The following is a 20,822-nucleotide window of genomic DNA, read 5'->3' on the forward strand; positions in this document are numbered from 1 at the left end:
TACTTCCCTTTGAAAATGATGATAATCACTAACCGTTACTGAGCTCCGCTCTGCCCCGACCTGGGGTTAAGCCCTTCTCATGCGTTTTTGTCATTTTACTCTCTTGAACACCCTATCAAGTCAGGATACTGTCTTTGTTTTTGGAGAAGAGAAAATATCCAGAGGGATAAAGTAACTCACTCATGGCCATAGAAACAGTCAATGTCAGAGCTGACATTGAACTTCAGTCTCTCAGACTCCTGACCATGTTCCAAGCTCCTAGCATGCTGAACGACTCACTCACCTATTCCTTTATTTCCATTTCTTCATTCAATAATTAGTTAAGTCATTCTTTCATCGAGTAAATGTTAAACACTGATATATACTGGTGAGCAAAGTAGCTTGGCCTCTGTCCTCATGGATCCCGCAGTGTATGTCCCCAGACAGATGGGTAACTCCTCCTCCCCTAGGTCCTTGGCTGCTTAGATACTCGGGAGAGAGAGAAAGGGCTGGGGGACAGGCTCCGGGAAGTTAACTCGACCCAAAGTTTCCATGTCATAAGAGATTCTCTGCACATGCTGGTGTTTGGGCTTTGCTTTATTTTTACATTTCCCAGCCTTGTCCAAGGCTGGGTGTTGAAGGGCTTCACATAGTACAAGAGATATTCTCGTGGCATTTGCCTTCTGACTGCACTCTAGGGGCGGCGGGGCATCTGAGAGTCAGGAGTCCCAGAACTCAGAGCTGGAAGTGACTCTAGAGTGACTCGAGAGACTCTCTTCAAGGACCCTGCCTTTCTGGGAAATGTGCCCTCTTCCACAATCGGGGTGGCCCCTGCGGATCCCTTTGGCTTTCCGCTCTGGCCTCCGCCTCTATTTTCTTCTTCTTAAAAGCAGTTTCAAACTAGGTTTTTGGTTTTCAGAATGAATGCATGAGCATTATTTTTAAAAATCAACCAATTTTCAGAAATAGGCAACTGACATTGTAAACATTTTCTTTAGCCCCCTGAGATAATTACTGTTAACAATGGGCGTTTGCTCCCCGAGTTGTTTTCAATGCATACACTTGGGTGTACTATTATTATTTTTCATTAAAAGGGATTATTAAAATGCATACTTTCCTAAAATTTATTTTTTATCTAACTCAATTTTGGACATTCTTTCCAGTCAGTACATATAGATCCACTTAATTCTTTTTCTTTCTTCTTTTAGACTCCAATTTGTCTTCCATTACAAACCCTTTTGCCCCCTGACCTTGACTTTCTAAAGACTCATTCTCTTTTCAATGTGGCTGAGCTAGCTGGAGCATCCGTTTGGCTTTTATTTTACTTTTATTTTTGTGTTTTTTATAAGAGAAAGTTTATTTAGGAAGTCACAAAGGTAGAAAATGTGAGCTGTAGAAGAAATGGGCTCAGGAAGCAAGTCACAGAGGCCAGAGAGAGGAGCCCTTGGAGCTGAGGAGGAAGAGAGAGGCAAGAAAAAGATGCACCCGTGGGGTAGGAGTGGGCAAAGTTGGGGGTGTGCTCCCTAGAGAGAGCTGCTTCCCCCACCCCCCGACTTTTAGAGAAATTGTAGGAACCTTGTTTGGTGTCGCCTTTCCTTTGGTAAGGGATCCTTAACCTCAGCTTCAAGTGATCTGTGGCAAAAGAAAAACCAATGTCCAATTTTAGAAAGGAAAATAATATATTGGTAGGGTAACACACAAAAGTACCAGGTCTCAGGAAATCGGAATCACTAGGTCTCAGAAAGGACAGGCCGAGGCAGCTGCAGGAACCTGTGCAACAGGAGCAAAGGAACAGCTGAATTGCTCCCTTCTGTCCATCTCTTGCGACATTATTCCATTCGCTTAGCTGGGATCATGGTCACCCTTGGCCAGGGCCAGGGACGACACCTTGATTGACAGGCTCACCAAAACATGCAATAGGCGAGAGGTATTCTCTTCAGTGAAAGTTGGTGCGCTAATACTAAAAGCTGGTGGATGCGGTGGTAGAAAAATCAATCCAGGTGCATTTTGAGTATGCGTTTGCCTGTGTGTGTTCCCAAGACCTAGAAAAATTTTAAGGCCACTGCTTTCATTCTGTTGGCTCCACCTGGTTGCCTGAACTGAATGATGATCCCCACAATTACAAAAGTCATAGCAGACCCCCTCCTGGTTTTCTTTTTGTTTCTTAGGCCCTGCTGGCCGCCCTGTTTCTTCTGCACAGACATGCTTGGGGTGGTTCCACTTGCTTCAGTTAGAGTGACTAGCCATAGTTCTCAGGAGGATGGAGTCTGTCACTTCAGGTGACAAGTATCTGGTCTCATTCTTTGCAGGTACCTTTTTGCTCCAGCCTACACAGAAACCCAGTATACTCCCAGTGGCAACCCTCAGACCACCACGCTGAAATCCGAGGTAAGTCCAGGACAGCAAATAGCTACAGAGCAGCTGCCCCCTCGACCCCACCCCTGGGAAGTGAGGAGATGGCGGGACCCGGTGGAGATGGTTTTTCTTCCAAAGGGTTTGTCTCTGTGGACTGAAGACCAAGGGAGACAGGAAGAGAAGCCAAGTATAAGTTTGTTGTTTCCTAAGTGATTCCTTTGCTGGCTAAAATGGTCAAACAAAAAATATGTTACAATAATTGCATCTGATTAAAATTGGTATAAATCACTGTGAAAGGTACACTTTCTTTGCTATGTTAATTACTCACATATTCACAGAAGTTGGAGCAAAAGGAGTGGTTTACTGATAATCCCGTCCTCTCACCCAATCAGATGTGTCTCGTCCAATTGGGTGTCTAAGCGCTCCTTTCTCATATGGATCTGTCAAGTTTTGTAGTCTGCCTTTTTAATGTGATCCTAGGTTATGAACATTTTCTTATTTTGCTGCTATCTCCATATTGGATTTTTTTTTCCCCCTCGAAGTAGTTTTTGAGTACGGATGTTTCCACAAAGAACTTGTCGTTTAAAAAAGTGGTCTTTCAGATAGATACATTTTAGTTGGTTTCACCACACCCCACTGGTGGACGTTGAAGGTACTGAATCATACCCGTTTCATGCTTTGCCAGTGTTTCCTACCAGGGGACCCATTAGAATCATAGCCTCAGAGCCTTGGTTCTCAACCAGCAGTGATTTTGTTTTAAATCATTCATTTACTTAAACTTTTGTCAATATGCGGGTAACTAACGTGAAGCAAAGAAACTATGCTTCACAATGATGTACACCAATTTTAATCCAATACGGTTACCCTAAAATATTTTATTCGTATGTTTGACCATTTTAACCAGTGAAGGAAGGAACCCTCGGCAATGTCCAGAGATAGTTTTGATCGTCATGACTGAGAGATGAATGCTCTTGGCACCAGAAGGTAGAGGCCAGGGATGCTGCTCACCTACAGTGCGCGGGACAATGTCCACACAGAGAATTATCTGGCCCCAAGTATCACTGGTGCCCAAGCTGAGACACTCTGCATTGCAGTGACCCCTCTCAGACTCTGGGCTGATGCGTCGGGCAGAAGGAGAAGGGGAGATGGGCTCTGGTAGGAGCGTCTGGGGCAGGACCTAATGGACTTGAGTGGTGGGTACCTGTGGGAGGGGTGGTGTGAAGAGAGCGTGACAGGCCCCGGGGCCCCAGGCTCCTCTCGTGGAGGCTTCCCATGGAATCTAAGTCTCCCTCATGGCCTGTTCTTTCAAATCTCCCTGCCTGGGCATGACTGCCTAGAAGGCAATGACAGCCACTGTCCGTCCTTACCAACTCAGATTACTCAATCAGATTACCCTTGAAGGGCAGGATGTAAGGTAGCTACGTGCCCGTAGCAGGTGATTCAGCTGTGTTTTTCCATCTCTGGGCGGGCTGTCCAGCTGTAGTGTGTCCACACACCTTCTTCAGTGCCCCTCGGTCAAAACCTCCTTCTTCGTTGAGTTTTCTGTTCTCTGCCTCTGGGGAGGAGAGGAGCAGACAGGCCCGCCTCGAAAGCCTCAGCCATGACCGCCTCACGAAGCACCCTCCTCGGAGTCCGGTTCCTGCATTGACATACCAGCAGCTCAAGAGTGGGTCTCAGTGCCCAAATTTGCCATGAGCTCATGCTTCCTGCTGGGGAAGCCCCCTCGGGGTGGCTCCCGCAGGCCAAGGAGCTGAGCAGGAATGCGGTGACTTCATGACTGTTCATTTCCTTGTTCTTTGTGCTCTCAGAGTTAGGCAGAGATGTTGTAAAGGCCCTTCAGACACAGAGGAGTGGGAGAGACCTTCCCCGCATTTCCAGAATGCCCCCCTTCCCGAAGGTCTTGCTGATCCAAGCGTGGTACAGGCCATTGTTTCCTTACATCCCTGCTCCTGGACAGCACAGCCCCCACCCATCCCCGTGGAGCTCTTAGTTCTTTCTTCTTTGGGCGCTGAAGACTTAAAGAGACACGGGAATGGAATAAACCATTTAGCTGCACTTGACCCTGGTGTTGAGGACCATGTTCTAAGACCAAACTTGGCCTGGGGCAGCGGGGGTTCTGGGAAACTTATCAAATGCTTTGGAAGGGGCAGTAGGCTTCAGCCCTAATCTCAGTCAGATCGCTGGGGGAGGGGCCTATGAATGTGTCCCAGTAGAACTATGAGTTGCAGAGTTTGGGGTCTGAAGCCAGAGCTTGGCTTCAGCTCTTTGACCTTAAACAACCCTTTTGACTACACTCGTATTGAATTTCGTCTTCTGAAAATTGGACATGTTAAGATCTGATTCTCAGGGCTATGGAAGAATAAGATGAATCACTGATTTTATGGGAATTTATAAACATCTCTTGCAATGCCACATGTTACAGATGAGGAACTTGAGAGAAGAGAAAAAAGTAACATGCTTAAGTTCAGATAACCAGCAAATGGCAAGGCTTAGAGACCAGAAGTAAAATCTCTATTAGTGGAAGAAGAGAATAGTTTTGACAAATGAATCTGTATGTGCTTTGCTGGGTCTGCTTTTCCTGGGAGAGGCTGAGCGTGGGTCTGATAGGCTGCTGGAGTTTGAATCTCCACTGGATAAAATCTCTCCAACCTTTAGTTTTTCCCTTTTTAAAAATGGGAATAATAATACATACCTCCTAAGGCTTTGGTCAGAATTTTTAAAAAAATCTGTGTAAGTTGTTTATCCAGTAGTAGAAGCTGGAAAGATGTTAGCTCTTGTTGTTACGAACACCAAGTGGCAGATGTTATTATTATCCATGTGAGGGTGTGTGTGAAAGCCCTTTGGAAATTTAAGGACATGTTACAAAAGTCCGTTGTGATGCTATTTCAGAGAGCGCCCAGGGAGTGGGCCCTGTTAGCATCAGTCCAAAGATGGGAAGAGGTACAAGGATTCTTCACACCCATCCCCGGCTCTGAATTCTTATTTGTAGAGATACCAGGATTTTCAAAACTGACCCATATTTCTGAACCTCTTGACTCTCTGTCATTCCAATATCTATGAGCCCCATACATTCCACACAGGCCTGGCCCCCCGCTTCCATCTCTGAATGATCTTGGGTTTTGGAGTTCATGGCATTGTTGCCGAATTCTAAGGATCAGGTTTAGAACTTGAATGCTTGGCAATGTGGCTCCAGGTCCCAGAGCCTAGGGTAGGTGAAGAAGTCATGCCACAGACTGGCATTTAAACAGATGGAATTCTGGCTGGAAGGAGCATTGTGCCCACTTCCTTTCTTTCACTAGTGCTGCAGGATTGCCCCTGGCACAGTGGCTTTCTTTTGTGCCCTGCTAAAGGTCGGGATCCGACATGTTGTTTCAAGTCCAGGAGGGTTTGGTGTGGAAAGAGGGGCTGGTGGCTGTCCCTCCTCCTGCCTGAATGTGTGAGTGGGTGGAGGGGCCACCGTGGAGGCAACAGATTATCAGCAGGTGACAAGTCCGCAACTGAGACTGACCTTGAATTGAGTGCCAGCTCAACTGCTGTGACCTGGCTGTAGCTAAGATCAAAGATTCAGCCCTTTGGTGGGCTTCCCGCTCCCTAAAAGCCACATTCTGCATTTGACAAAGGATCACTAATGCTTAAGGCCGGCTACTCTGGGCCAGGTGTGCTGCACAACCTTCCCTGAGGTAGAAACTGAAGATGCTGGAGGTCAGAGAGGGGTTGGGCAACTGTTTCCATGGCTGGTAGGTATGGAGCTTGCATTTAGCCCTGGCTGGGCATACCAAAATGCTTCCATTTAATTAGGCGATACTTGGGCCTAGAGCTGGGCAGGAGATGAAACCAGAGGACACAAACGAATGGGTTAGCTGTCTCCTAGGTCACATTGCTGCCTGCTGGGGACCAAGGAACATCTTCAAGCAAGTATGGTCCTGCTGATGGATCACTTGGACTGTTTCGTAGGCAAATGCCAGATAATTCTGTTTGGCCCTGCTCAGGCTCAGGGTGTTGGGCTAGGGTTGGAAGAAGAAACCTCCATGTCTGCAGCTTCTTAGTTTATGTCCTTAACTCCTGCTCAGAACCTGGCTCTGCCCTGTGAGTTTTACCTTCCCGCTGTTCTGACCACCTATTCTCTCTTAACCATTTGGGAAGGAACTTGTAGGGATGTGTTACCATGCCTCGTTGTGCCCTGGCCAGTCCTGGTTTGTGCCTGTTTGTTTGGTTTCACACGTTAGCACTCAAAGGTTTCCTTGTTTGCTTCCTAAATGCTTTGGTTACCCTACTTACAAACCACTCTGCTGGCATCTCCAACCTTGATTTCAAGCCATTCTTCATGGTTTGTACTTATATCTTTGTATGGCTTTTTAATTAGGATTGGCTTGCACCAGACCATAAGCCCCACGAAGGCTGGAGCTGTGTCTGCTTGTTCACTGTTGTGTCCCTGGGGCCTAGCCCAGGGCCTGGCACACAGTGGTGCTCCACAGCTGTCTATATTCATGGAGGAGTCCAGCTGGGCTGGGGGGACCAGATGGCCCCAAGACACAGTGACCAGAGAGCAGCGTCAGACCTCTGTGCGTCCATGGATGTATATTAGGTGCCAAAATCAGTCCGATCCAGGCACGCAGAGAGATTCAGGGCAGGTACTGGGGTCTGTCCATTTCCTAGGGCTGCTGTAACAACGTACCATGAACTTGGAGGTTTTACACAGGAGAAATGTATTCTCTCATAGTTCTGGATGCTGGAGTTCGAAACCAAGGTGCTGGCAGGGCCAAGTTCCCTCTGTAGTCTAGGGGAGAATTCTTTCTTGCCTCTTTTGAGCACCTGATGGCCTCTGGCCATCCTTGATTCTCCTTGGCCCTCCTTGGCTTGTAGATTTAGCACTCAAATCTCTGCCTCTGTTATCACATGGCTTTCTCTGGGTGTGTGTGTGTCTGTCTGTGTCCTTTCCTCTTCTTAAAAGGACACCAATCCGGTTTGACTTTATCTTAACTTCATTGTATCTGCAAAGATCCTATCTCAAATAAGATCACATTCTGAGGTTCTGGGTAGACATGAATTATGCAGGGGACACTATTCAACCCTACAGGGGGTCACAAAGGTGCTGGTGGAGTGGCAGGCTCTTCAGAAGCCAGTGTTCCCTCTGGGCACCATCCTGTCATGGAAGAAGCTCTGATCTAGCTCTGAAATCCTGGGTCTCCAACTAGCAGAAGGGACTTTCAGCAAACCTCTTTGCTCCTCTGAACCTCAGCTTCGTCACCTGTTCTGTGGTGGTGATGCACCTGCCTGTCCCATCTCCCAAGGCTATTATGAAGACCAAATAAAACAGAGGGTTGGAAGGCTCTTAGCAGGTTCTAAGGTTAGACTAGGTATACAATCAGCCGTGACCTTCATGAGACATTAACGTTGCTGTGCTTCTCAGTGTTCTTTGGCCTGACCACCCCTTTCTCCTTACTTAGGATCACTGCTTTTACCACGGGACAGTGAGGAAGGCATATCAGTCCAGTGTCACGCTCAGCACCTGCCGGGGAATGAGGTAAGAGGCCCTGACAGTGCCGGGGGACACCTGGCACTCTCCCCAGGAAGGGGATTTTCAGGACGAGCAGGACTGGCCCCAGGCAGGGACCTCGAGAAGCTGTCCACTGAGAATGTACACAAGCCAGTTCGGAGGCAGGCTGGGTCGACAGGGACTTGAGGAACTCGATGTTCTAGTGTCACCCTGTTGTGGTGAAGCCGACAGAGCAGGAGACGGCTGCCATTGAAGAGGCAGTTTCTTGTGCTCAGTCAAGATCCCAAAAGGAGGAGGCCTATGGGGTGGGGCACCCCGGAAACCCATGGGTCAGTCTGGAGGCAGAGGGGGAGGGGAAATGTGGCAAGAGTCTTTATTGTGTCTGCAGGAAAGAGCAGGCAAGGCTTAGGACTGGTTAGTTTAAATAATTCCAGTGAGATCGCAGGCTCAAGGGCTGCTCCTCGTTGTCTGGTACGTGACCTGGGGTGAACAGGGCAGGGGGCTGGTGGCCCAGAGGGTGAAAGCCACATTTGAAAGGCATGCTCACTGGTGAGTTGTTTACTGTCTCCAGAAATTGGAGTCGATGTCCAAGCATCAGAATATAGAGAATCAAAGATGAGGTTCATATACTTGAAACTGATGAGCGTGAGGATTTATTCCCACTTCTCCTTTGCTCTTTCTGGGAGTAGTACTTGTTGGCGCTGAAAAAGGAAATGAGCAGCTAGTAAAAAGAGAAAAAGGAGAAGCAAGGATAATTTTTTTTTTCAGCAGATATTTTCTAGTTTATTTGTTTTGCTTTTTCTTTTTTTAAAAGCATATTGTATTGATTATGCTAATATAGTTGTCCCATTTTTTCTACCCCTTCCCCCTCTCCGCTCTGCTTCCCCTCTCCCACCAGAATATCCTCCGCGCCCCCTGCCCTTATTAGTTCATGACCACAGGTCATACATATAAGCTCTTTGATGTCTCCATTTCCTACACTATTCTTAACCTCCCCTTGTCTATTTTGTACCTACCAATTATGCTTCTTATGCCTTGCACCTATTATATTATGTTAATAGATGTATTATGTTAACTCTGCAGCACTCTACAGGCATGCATATATGATTATTATCATTTTATACCATCTCATAACAGTGAAATCATGCTCACATTTACCCAGGCTCACATGCAAATGCAAGGCTGCAGTCATATTTACCCAGGCTCACATGCAAATGCAAGGCTGCAGATCCCACATGTTTGTTTATGACTTGGACCATGTCTTCTCTGTAAGGCTTCGCTGTGAGTGGGCCAGAGGGAATTAGGCAGGAAACAAGTTTTGGATGGGAGGCCATACCAGCGGCCTCCAATCCCCCACTCTAATGACTTGGTTGAGCCAAGCCAACTGGCCTCTCGGTGGTGTTTACAAGCCGGGCCACGGCCACCTGCCGTCTGCAAGTAAACAACCATCTTTCCCAAGAAGGAGGAAAGGGAACATGCAGGTGTGGCTTGCATCTCCCTGCCTCTTCCTCTGTCCCCTCGGTCTGGAGTGGTGGGAACTTGGCTTGGCCTCTTGTGAATCATTCCTACAGCCGTGCTGACAGGGGGAAACCGGGTGAACTGCCCATGTGTTTCTGTTTTGCATGCTTCCCTCGGATAGGGTCCACTCGCCTAACTTTCCCAGCCATCTCACTATACACCTTAAGAAACCAAGGGTGTCTGTGGGCTTGACTGATTTAAGAGCAGGAGACTCATGCCAGATGGCTCCGTTCGGACTCTGGAGAAGGAGCAGCTGCAGCAGCGGCAGCCTTCAAACCCATGTAACACTCAGGTCTTCCCGCCAGGCTCATAAAACGATGCTGCAATGGAAAATCTTTTTAGCAATTGTGTTTCTCCTGGAAACATGCTCTTGGTGATTGGAGAAAATAGGTAGGACTTATACCAAGTGGAATCCTCAGGCTGATGATATAAATACAGAGGAATCCAGCTGAGATTCTAGATGGTTGTGAGGCACCCTCCTCTCTCCAAACCAGTTCTTTATGCTGCTTTGAGGAAATAATATATGATCATAGTAAAAAAAAAAAAAATTCAAATAATACAAGACTATCAGTGAAAGCTATGTCTTTTACCCCGAACTTACAAAGTTTCCCCTCCCCAAAGGCGGCCATTGTTATCAGTGTCTTGTGTATCCCGTTAGAAATCTCACTTGCAAAAAAGAGCATGCATGTGTGTATGCAGTGCAGTGCTCTGTCATCGTATTTGGACCCCTGACCGCTGACCTCTGTTTGAGAACTGAGTGGCAGCTGAGGATACTTGTAAACCACGGCAGCAAAACCGTGTTGCACACCATTTCCTTAGGGGTGTCAGGTGCCCACTCCCCTCAAGTCTGTCTCCGATGAAGGGCTCACCCTCTGAATGTCTACAGGACGTCTCACATGCACGGTGCTTGGCACACCAACAACACAAAGTCGCAGTGTAAAGAGCGGTGATTATTTGTGAAGTCTAGGCACCACAGGGCTGAGGTGTTCCTGACGGAACCTGTGGGATGTGGGAGACTCTGTGTGTGTGTGTGTGTGTGTGTGTGTGTGTGTGTGTGTGTGTGTGTCTTGCTCCCTGTCAGCAGGAGATGTATTGATTGATTGCAGTAAAAACATTTTTAAAAATCTGATTCATCAGTTTATTTTTAAAGAAACTGCCGATTACAGTTATCATTACATAACTAATTAGCGTTAAGCATTCAAGTAATGCAGAAGTGTAAAACTAAAAAGGTGGAAGTTCTTTGTCCTGGCCCGCCCTTTCAGCCGGTCCCGTTCCCCATCTGTGTTCACTGTTGGGGATATACATAATTGAATTATATAATTGTGTGTATATATGATTTTTTTAATCCAAATGAGATGACCCCATACATACCATTCTGTAATTTTTTTCCATGTAACATGCCTGTGGATGTGTGATCTCTGAGCTTCCTCTTCGATTTCATTTTCTCCTTATCTTTGTCGTGGTGCAGGTGCCCCCACTCCCCTGCTCAGTTCTGCAGAAGGTGCCCACGGGGCAGGAGGCCGCTCAGGCCCTGGAGGGGGCTCGGGGGATGGGCCAGGGCCCCACCACAAGTGATGAGCCTTGTCAGGAAACCTGGCTCCGCCCCCTGCCCTAACAGTAACTCACTAGGCGACCTGGGCACGCTCCTTCTCCTCTGGGCTTTGATTCCTCTCATCCGAAAAAGGAGGGTAGGCCAGACCCCTAAAAGGACCCCTTAGCGTTGGGGTTCTTGCGCTGCAGAGGGAGTGGGCAGAAGCTCAGGGAGCTGGGTGCCTGGGACAGAAGGAGGCCCGCCTACAGGCAGCCAGTGCACACCTGCACGCCCCTTTGCCACAGCAGGGCGAGGCCCTTTCCCCTTTGCATACCTGGCCTTCCTTATGCAGAATGGGTGGTAAGTGCTGCCTCTGTCCGTGTCAGGCACAGAGTAAGCCCAGATAGGAGAGGACCACTAAGCTGTGACAGGTGAAGGCTCTCGCGTTGGACAGTTCCTGCCTCAGAACCTGATGGCTTGCTTCAGTTTTCCAGCACCCATTTCTCTCCCTGGTACAATGGGAACAAGAGTGACATCACTGGGTGATGAGCGCAGCCTCCTTGAGAGCAGGGACTTTTTTTCCCATCGTGCTGCATTCCCTGTGCCGAGAACAGTCCTGACATGTAGTAGGTTCTTAATGCCTATGTGTTGAATGGCTATCGAATAAAATGCTTTTACCCTCCCTGATGTATAATATATGCTATTCTTTTTCATGTTGCTTTGATTGTTAGTAAACATTGCCTATTACTTCCGTCAATTATCCTAGTGACCCCGTGAGAAGGGCAGCATTGTTGGGTGGTTTAGCACAGAGCGAGTAGACAGCGGAGCGGGAGTTCGGACCCAGTGCGCCCTGCCCCCAGGCCTTGCTCTCCTGTGTGCCACCCACGGGCGCACATCACCCGTCTGCCTCCTTTCCTCCCTTCTGTGCCGCCTTCAGAGTTGACTGTAACTCCTTCTGACGTGGATGCAAACTGGGGGGAGGAAGGACAGGCAACAGGGTGATTACCTCCGAGGCCTGCTCTGGAGTGGGAGAGGTAGGGTGTGTCCCTCGGGGTTTAGCTCTGAATGGACAGATTCCCAGGAAGCAGTCTTGCCTAGTTCCTTGCAGGATGTATGTGCAGTCATTCAGGGGTTAAACCTGAATCTCCTGCTGCCTGCTTGGCCCGCCCTGCCGGGGTTCCTCTGTACAATTTCATTTGTATCCAGAGAGCTGAGGAGTAGGATGGAGAGCGGAATGGAGAATAGCTCCTGAGGTCCCGGCCACCCAGTCTCCTGGGCCCCCCTCCCCATGTCCATGGTGAAGTTCTGCCAGTTCTTATATTTAGCAAATTAGATCAACCGAGGCTGCTAGAAGCATAAACAACCGGTGAATGTTCACAGGAGGGCAGCTAGCAGGACTTGGGCTGGTGGCGGGGGAGAGCCCCCAGAATCAGGTTCTCAGAAATCACCCTGCTGTCAAAGCTGGGGTTTGCTGTCAAGTGCGGGGGAGTGTGCCAGCCTCTCCCCCACCCCCAGGCAGCCAGGGAGGACTGTGGCTGGGACATGGGGCGAGCTGCCACGGGCCACAGTGCGGGGGTGAGGGGAGGGCCACAGAGTCCTACTGCTGGGAGGACGTCCCGTGCCCTTCTGGGCCTGTGTTTGTCAACTTGTCATCTGCCCACTCCCTGAAACAGAATTGCTGGGGGCTTCGGGAAGAGGGGGAAGAGGGGGCTCCTGCTGCGCAGATGGGCTTCCAGCTGTAGTGCCGACACCCAGGCCTATAGAATCTGAGCCTCCTGCATCTGTATGTGTCATGCGCTCTGCGGAATATTCTATTCTATGGCTCTGGGAGCTGTGGCCCTAGCGATCTCTGACCTACAGGTTTAGAACTCACGGATGGAGACAGATAGCATAGAGGTTATGACGTCCAGAGCCTACCAGACCTTAAATCTTTGGCCCAAAGACTCGTGAGCGCTTGTCATTTAATCTCTCTGTGGCTCAGTTTCCTCATCTATAAAACGGGACCCATGATGGTGCCTTACAGTGTTGATGTGGGACTGAAATAAGAATGATAGTGTCTCACTTCCGATATGCCAGCTGGGTGATGGCCAGTCACACCTCAGAGGAGGGCTGCTGGTGCCTGTCATTGTAGCCATCTGTAAACTGAGGATATCTTTCTAACCCACTCTATGAGGCTATTGTGACAGAGGTGTGTGAGGTCATGGTTAAGGTCGTGAGACCTGGAACCAGACTGCTTACGTCCTTGTTACCTGTGTGAACTTGGGTCAGTTAATCTTGCGAGCCTTAGTTTTCTCATCTGTACAACGGGGACAGTATTTGTAAGGATCATGGAAGCCGGTGTCAATATCAGCACAGTGCCTTGTCCATAGCAAAGGCTCGATCATTTATAACCACCATGATTATTATTGTTAACCCTGTACTAAAATTTGGCAAGGCCTCTGTCCATGTGGCCCAGAGGCTTAGTCAAGTGATGCCCAGTCAGCTACACTGGAACTTTCCCCAGTCCCTACGTGGAACTTTCCATTCCCTGGCTGTTATCTCCGCAGCCACAACCTGGTGCACACAAAAGCATTAGCTGCTTTGCGGTCCAGCCCTCTGTGTTTGCTGAGTTTGTAGCCAATGGGGGAAACTGAGGTGACGGGAAGGGCCTTGGTCAGCCGAGGTGAGAAGATAGTTTGGAAACAGGATGCCCGCAGCGGCTCTGCCCTGTGCCCTTTCCTGTCTGGACTCAGGAGCGGATGTGACCCTTGCTCTTCACCCCACTTCCACCCCCAGCTGTCCAGGGAGCCCCGTGGGTGTCCCGCCAACAGGCTGCTCCAGGGTTGCGCTGGGATTGCTGCGTCAGCCTGGGCGAGGCAACTGGGAAGCCGGTAGGGTCACCGGCACCGGCACCAGAATGAGGTCAGCCAGGGATGGGTTCCAGGAAGGGCTGCTGCTGATCAAAGCCTGGCGTGGCGTCTCCTGCGTGCATCACAGGCTCTTCCCAAAGGGCACAACCGGGGTGGGGGTCCCGAGGAGCGAGGGGCAGGGCTGGAAGCCAAGGCAGCTGCCAAGAGAGGTCCTTTCAACGTGGAGCGGCAAAGACCGACGTGGAGATAATGTAACTTTTGAGTTTTCTCGATGGAGAAGAGCCTGCAGTTTTGGAAGACGTGAAATGCTGCTGGGGCCCCTGGGACGCATTGCTGGGCTTCTTCCTCCCCCAGAGGGAATACATTCCCTCGTATTCATCTCACTGCATCAAGGACAGCAAATACCTGCCACTTGGGCCTATGCTCACGTGTCCGTTGATTATTTGCAATAGTGATTGATGATAAGCTGCAGCTCTCTGTCTCACCGCGTCCAGATGAAGCTCTCAGACGCCTCATGGATGCAGCCTTTCAGGCAGCTGCATCCAGTCGTCAGTGTTGGGGGTGATGACACCTTTCTGCTGTCTCTGTTATATACTCTAGCAGTGTAAGCCCTTGTTCAGACTCCCAGCTCCATGAGGGCAGGCACTTTCTCTTATTCGCTATTCTGTCTTCAGCAACTAGCACAATGCCTGGCCCATGGCAGGAGCTCAGGAAATATTTATGAGATGAATGTCTGACCTCCAATGAGCTGCGAATTACTCAAGGACAAGGATTATGTCCCAGTCACATCTAGCACAGAGTAAGGGCTTGGTGAGTGAAAGAATATGATGAACCTACAATGCTAGTATCTATAACCAAGAGAAAGAGTAGTCACACGTGCTTGGTTGTGGATGTCCCTTTACCAAAGAGCTGCCTCTCTGACATGGGGACATTGGGGCTAGTAATAATGCCATCAGTGATGTCTCCAGCTTTGGTTTCCAAGGACAGTGATACTTGTCATCCCATTTAATCATCCCCAGAGTCCTCGTGAGTTAATAAATTATCACTTGCAATTTACACATGGGGAAACGGTGGTTCAGAATGATTTAAGAGGTTTGAAGAGCATTTGATAATTTCATGTTGGAGCTAAGACCAGAACTTGGGTGTCTCCCCACACCAGTGTTCTTCCCCTGGTCACCATACCATCTTTTTCTGCTTCTGTAAAGTTTCAACTGATGATCTGTCAGATGCCATGTCTGGGTTTGGGAGGCTTTTTGGAATCCTGGCCCTACCATCACTTGTAAGTATTAGCTGTCCCAGGTCCAGTCTTTTTAGAACCATTTGAGCTTCCCTGTGATAAGCTTTTAGTACCCTGAAGTTGTGAACCACATTTCACAGACATGTGCATTTCTCTGGAGAGGAAGCCTGAGTTTGCACCAGCTTCTCAACAAAGGGTGCATGACCTCGTTATAAAGTTTAGAACCAATAAGCACAGCCAACTGGGTCTGGGTCATTTCGCATAGGGGGAAACTGAGGCCTGAGGAAGAGGCTTTTCCAGGGCCATCATCTTTGACCAGCGATTCTATTTATCCTGTTGACAGAGGACTGATTGTGGTGAACAGTAACCTCAGCTACGTCATCGAGCCCCTCCCTGGCAGCGAGGACCACCACCTCATTTACAGAACCGAACATCTCAAGCTGCCTCCTGGGAGCTGTGGGTCTGAGCACTCCGGCACCGGCACCAGGGACTGGGGCCTTCAGTTTACAAACCAGATCAAGAAGGGACCTCATCGGGTGAGTTCTCAGTGCAGGAGCCAACCTCGCGAGAGGCTTGTCCCCTGTGAGGACCCTTACTTGGGATCCAGGAGTAATTCCAAATTAAACAGAGATGGCTAAGAAGGAGGGCATAGCTTTTTCTTTTATTCTAAGTCATTGCTGAATGTGGGATACCCTTGTAGTTGACAGAATAATGCTTTGGGGAAAACATTACTACATTAAAAATATTCTGAAGTGCTAATTTCAGAAGCTTCAAAATGTGAGAAAAACAAAACAAAACATATGCTTCCCTTTTGGGAACAGCCCCTTAACCAAATGCACAAAATGCTTGTGTTTTTTCATACCAACCTGAGCATGTCGTTTCAATGATTTGGGGGAACTTGATGGTCCCAGTACATTGGCTTCTGTTCTTCCTGTGCTGGCTGGCCCACTCAGCTCATTGGTTTTTCAGACTAAGGACGGCACCCGATGTCCCCAAGCAGCTTCTGGCAATAACCACGGTGGTGGGCGCAGGGCGCAGGGTGGGTGGCGGCAACCACCGCAGGGCTGCTGCCGGTGCCCAAGTTCAAAATTAAATGGGCACCACTGCTTAGTCGTTTTTCGAAATGAGGCCAAGTCCACCGCTTCTACTGCTCTAATGTGCTCCTATCTTGTTCCTAGATGAAAAGGGACGATTTAAGTGCCATGAAGTATGTGGAGCTGTACATCGTGGCTGATTATGCGGAGGTAAGGGGCGGGGTGGGGAGTGATGAATTTCAACAGAAAAACCAGCTCTTTTGGTGCGTCCATTGCAGGTTTTGAACTGCTTTGGAAGACTGGTGAAGCAGTCATCTGTCTCTCGTTTGTCATATGATTTTGAGCTTCAGTGATTTTTGCTATTTTAAATGTAGTTGGGGGGAGGGGAACAAGGAAAAGGCTCTTCTAGCCTGATACATTTGTCAGATTAAAGAAAACCAAAAACAGTACAATTCACATTATTTGGATTAACGTTCTTAAATTGGGTCTGAAGATCTCCAGGTGTTGGTGCTTATTCACAGGGAGCTTATGAATTCTTTGTGGAAATTTAAAAAATAATTTTTGTACAGATAATACATGTATTCTCAATCATCTGATTGAATACATTTTTTGTGTGTGTGCCCACATATGGGTCCATTTTTATAATCAGGTTGGTGCTAAATGAAAACCAGAAGCAGCAGTTCCCAAAATGTGGTCCCTGGACCAGTAGTCTCAGTAGCACCTGGGAACTTGTGAAAATGCAAATTCTTGGGCTGCACCCCAGGACTGCTGAACCCTAAACTGCGGGGCTGGGATCCCGTAATCCGTGTTTTGACAAGCCTTCTGGGTGGCTCTGATACACAGGCAAGTGTGAGAACTACTGACCTAAAGAAATAGGTGTTTGGCCTTTAATCCCATATTCCTCAAAATAGACAGGTTCTCGCAGGCCTTGACTTCTAAGATATGATGCACACTTATCTCTCTCTCTCATATCATTTATTCATCAGTGATTTCTTGATCTTTATTATGTGCCACGCACAGTACTTGGCCCCAGGAGATATGGACCAGCCTGCCGCTGGTATCACAGGGCTTCCAGCAGCAGCACAGAACTGTATCCTCGTTCCGAGTGTGGTAACTGCCGAGATGTGTCATTATAGAGGATTAGAATGCAGATAATGAGGGATCCAGCATGGTCGTTTGGGATATTGGGGAACGCTTCTCCAAAGCGGTGATGTTGACATTGACACCCGAAGAATGGGTTCAAGCCCAAGAGCCCACATTTGCGTAAATGAGCCATGTTTTACCTCAATTCTCACTTTAGGTAGTGACTCAGCCATGTAACTAAGCACATCTGGGCATGGGAAGTCACGATGAGCCGACTGTGCTCTAAGACCACGTTGTCACCTCGGGCTCCCCTTAGGACGGAACTCATCCAGGCTCCGGCCTGTCTCATGGCCCCCCCAAGGGGCTTAGTTGCCAGCTTCCCTGAACGACTCCTAAAGTCACTCTATCTAGTCCATCGTCCCAAAGCGCAGGTCCTGGAGGCAGTGGGACTGGTGGGAAGAACCCTAGACTTGAGGCCCACAGCTCTGCCTTCCTGGGTTAGTGGCAGGAGGCGGTGGCCCTCGAGCTGTCTTAAAGGACAAGGAGCTGTTAGCTGGGCAGAGGTGGAGGCAAGCGGCATTCCAGGCTGGAGAATGTCGTGTTCTGCTTCGAGGAGTTTTGCTTTTTAATTGATGTCGGTATTGATTTTAAGCAGCCTTTTCTTTTCCTTTGTTTTCCTTTTCAAAGACTGGTGTGTGTGTAGGATGGTGGAGCAGTGTGGGGAGCAAAGTCCAGAGCTGATTTAAAAGCCAAGGCTCCGCGGTCATGGGAGGAGGTGACTGTCGTTGGCCCCCAGTGGGACGGTTGCTGGGAGAAGGCTGAACTCTTCTGACTCCAAGACATTTTTTTCATTTAAGCTTTGCATCTAAGATCATCTCATACAGCATTTTCAGCCACAGAATCCTTGGTTCAGATGACAGCTGCTAGGACCCCAGTAGCTAAACGTATAGAAACACTGCCACTCCGTTGTAAAGTGGCGGCGGTGGGGGAGGTGACCCTCCCCTTCAGCCCCATACTGTCCCCAGTGGAATCTTGGCTCGAGGTTTTAAAACCCGCTGGATGCGAGTCTCTGGAAGCTGGAGAAGCGGGGGCAACGTAGGGATTGGGCATCTTTAGTCTCCTGACCTCCAGTGTCACAGAAGAAAACCCCAAAAGGAAAACTGTCTGCTGAGGTGCCTTGGGGACTGCAGTGTTGCCTGGAGCCCTGTCCTGTGTCAGGAGGGTGCCTTCGGCAGCTGCCTGTCAGGCACTCCTGATTCATGCTGCCTGGGGACAGGGAACTTGCTTATTTCTCAGGGTCCTGGGCTCTGACTGAGTCATGGGAGGGGTGGAGTGGGGGATGCAACAGGCCAGGCAGGCTCTCAGGCTCTCACATCCCTGCCCCTCCCCACCTCTGCCCCACTCCCTCTTCAAGTGGCCTCTCATCCTCTGCTGGCAGAAGTGTATGCCTGACAATTAATTAATCTGAAAGGATGGGAGGACCCAGAGCAGGGGGGCTGCCTTATCTGTGATTTACAACCTGGTGCTGAGACAGGCCAGGCTCCTCCTCTGGGCTGTGCTCGGGGAGCAGGGGCAGGGATGGCGTGGCTGCCAGGAGAGCACGCGCGAGCGTCGTCCTCTGCGCAAATGACCAAGCAGCTGCTCACTCCCTGGGCCTAGGTGGGGGCGCCTGGGGTGGGCTCAGCTTATTCCCGCAGGTGAAAGGGGAAATCCAGGAGCAGGAGGAACAAGGTGGGGTATTGCAGAAGGGGGCGGAACAGCCTTAAAAATGGGAATACAAAGAGCTTTCCTGATGTAGGCAGAAGGTGGTGAGGTCGGAAAAGGCCAGGGGATGTACCACGTTTTACTTTCTCTGTCACCCTAGCACGTTTAAGGTTGAGATAGTCCTTTCTTTAGATCATGGGTCTGCAAGCGATAGCCCGTGGTCCAACCCAGCCCACCATGTTTTCGTAAATAAAGTTTTACTGGACCACTTCGATGTCTGCTGCTGGGTGTATTGTCCGTGGCTGCTTTTGAGCTGTAACGGCAGAGTCGAATAGCTGTGGCAGAGATAGTATGGCTGCAAAGCCTAAAATATTTAATCTGTCCATTTAAGAAAAAGTTGGCTGACTCCTGCTTGAGGCTCTTCTGGACAACACAATACCTTCTTAAAACTGTGGTGGTATTATCAGGCCGTTGCTTGAAGACAGGAGTAATATATTTGAAAGGCAATGAAATACGGCTATGATTTTATGATAAATATTCACTAAATACTGCAGCACTTTCTGTGCGTGAGACCAGTCTAGAAATGGGGTGACTCTAAACTTCAGGAGTAATACCTTGTACGTCACGATGCCTGACATTGAACTGAACTCTCAGGACGCGGTGACGAGAGTGAGACAATGGACCGTTCCGGTGGGTGACAGTCCAAGGGCGCTCGGGAAGCCCCGGATGCCGTGGAGGGATAGGAAAGGATGGCTTCTCCCCTGGACCCCGGCGAGGCATACCCCCGCACAGCCAGTATCCCAGGGAGTTTTATTGGACTGCTCTTCTGCTCCTTGTTTGGATATTCTTGCTGGAGCGGGTGGAGGAAGGGCGTGAAGGTTTGGACTTGACATAGCATCTATAGTTGTGTATCCAAGGTACCCAGATTCTACAGCAAATTTTGTCTTTACACTGTGAAGCTTTCCTTCATCATTGCAGCTGAAAGAGAGCTACTCTCTTGCAGCAGGAAGGAAAAATGTGGGGCTGCCTACTGAAATGTCCTGGTACCCAGGCCAGACATTTCTCATCGAGCACAGCACTATTCCCTGCTGAGCTCCATGCAGCCTCAGAATTCTTCCCGCTGTGGAAGGCGCTGCCAGTCCATCCGAGTGACGTGCCAGACCAAAGCCAAGGTCTTGTGGTCGGCACCAGCCCCTGTTCTGTATCATCCATGCGGCCTCCGATTGCAGTTATTTCTGTCCATGTTTTCTCAGTTGCTTTCAACGATCGACGCCCTAAATACGGAATCTGCCATTGTGGTTCTTTCCGGCTCTCTCTCTATTTTCACTGAAGCTCCTCTAGGCCGCTCCCAGGCTCTCCCACCTGGTGCCAAGCGCAGTGCCTTTCCTGTAGCAGGCGTTCAGTAACATTTGACCATTCTGGATTGATCGCATGTAGGGGGACCTGCTGAAATCCCTGCGACGGTAGCTTTATGTTGGGGTGACGATCAAGGCAGAGGTTGAATCGGCCCCTCTGCTGAGGCCCAGTGGTAGCTTGCGGGAGGCCTTCTCACTTGGAGGACAGGGGAACAAAGTTGACTTCAAGAGCTGGAGAAAGAATTCAATTCACTGCACAGCTACCACCTGCCAGCCGTGGGCCCGGCACTGAGCTGGTAGTTGGTGACACCAAATGGACCTGACCCAGGCTCTGCTGGCCCCAAGCTGGCACTGTGTGTGTGTGTGGTGGGGAGACAGCTGTGTAAATGTGAGGCTCATAGGAGGTGGAAGAAAGAACATACTAATTCAAGGACAAGAATGGGCATGGAAGGGGTCCTGAGAGGCGTCCTGGGGTCTTACCTGGTTCTCCGTGTCCTATTTAGTTTCAGAAGAACGGACGAGACCAGGATGCCACCAAACACAAGCTCATGGAGATCGCCAATTACGTTGATAAGGTGAGACCAGGTGTGTACTTTGTGGGACAGGTGCCAGCACCTCAGAGGACAGGAGACCACAGAACACCTGAGCTGCCTCCTGGGGGCCTAGCCAGCCCACCGGCG

The 20,822-nt window shown here is 49.4% G+C and overlaps 1 protein-coding gene across 1 annotated transcript in view; it reads left to right on the top strand.

Annotated features, from left to right (window-relative positions):
• Nucleotides 1–20,822, top strand: part of ADAM19 (ADAM metallopeptidase domain 19) — a 70,370-nt gene that overhangs the window by 28,011 nt on the left and 21,537 nt on the right. The window contains exons 4-8 of the mRNA XM_054568120.1: nucleotides 2,289–2,367; nucleotides 7,782–7,858; nucleotides 15,310–15,502; nucleotides 16,145–16,210; nucleotides 20,646–20,717. Coding sequence (XP_054424095.1) covers nucleotides 2,289–2,367; nucleotides 7,782–7,858; nucleotides 15,310–15,502; nucleotides 16,145–16,210; nucleotides 20,646–20,717 — 487 coding nt within the window. The remainder of the gene's footprint in view (nucleotides 1–2,288; nucleotides 2,368–7,781; nucleotides 7,859–15,309; nucleotides 15,503–16,144; nucleotides 16,211–20,645; nucleotides 20,718–20,822) is intronic.

Source organism: Pteronotus mesoamericanus, unplaced genomic scaffold (genome assembly GCF_021234165.1).
Source record: "Pteronotus mesoamericanus isolate MK-2021 breed Mesoamerican mustached bat unplaced genomic scaffold, CSHL_Meso_final contig_2, whole genome shotgun sequence".
Taxonomy (NCBI): Eukaryota; Metazoa; Chordata; class Mammalia; order Chiroptera; family Mormoopidae; genus Pteronotus; species Pteronotus mesoamericanus.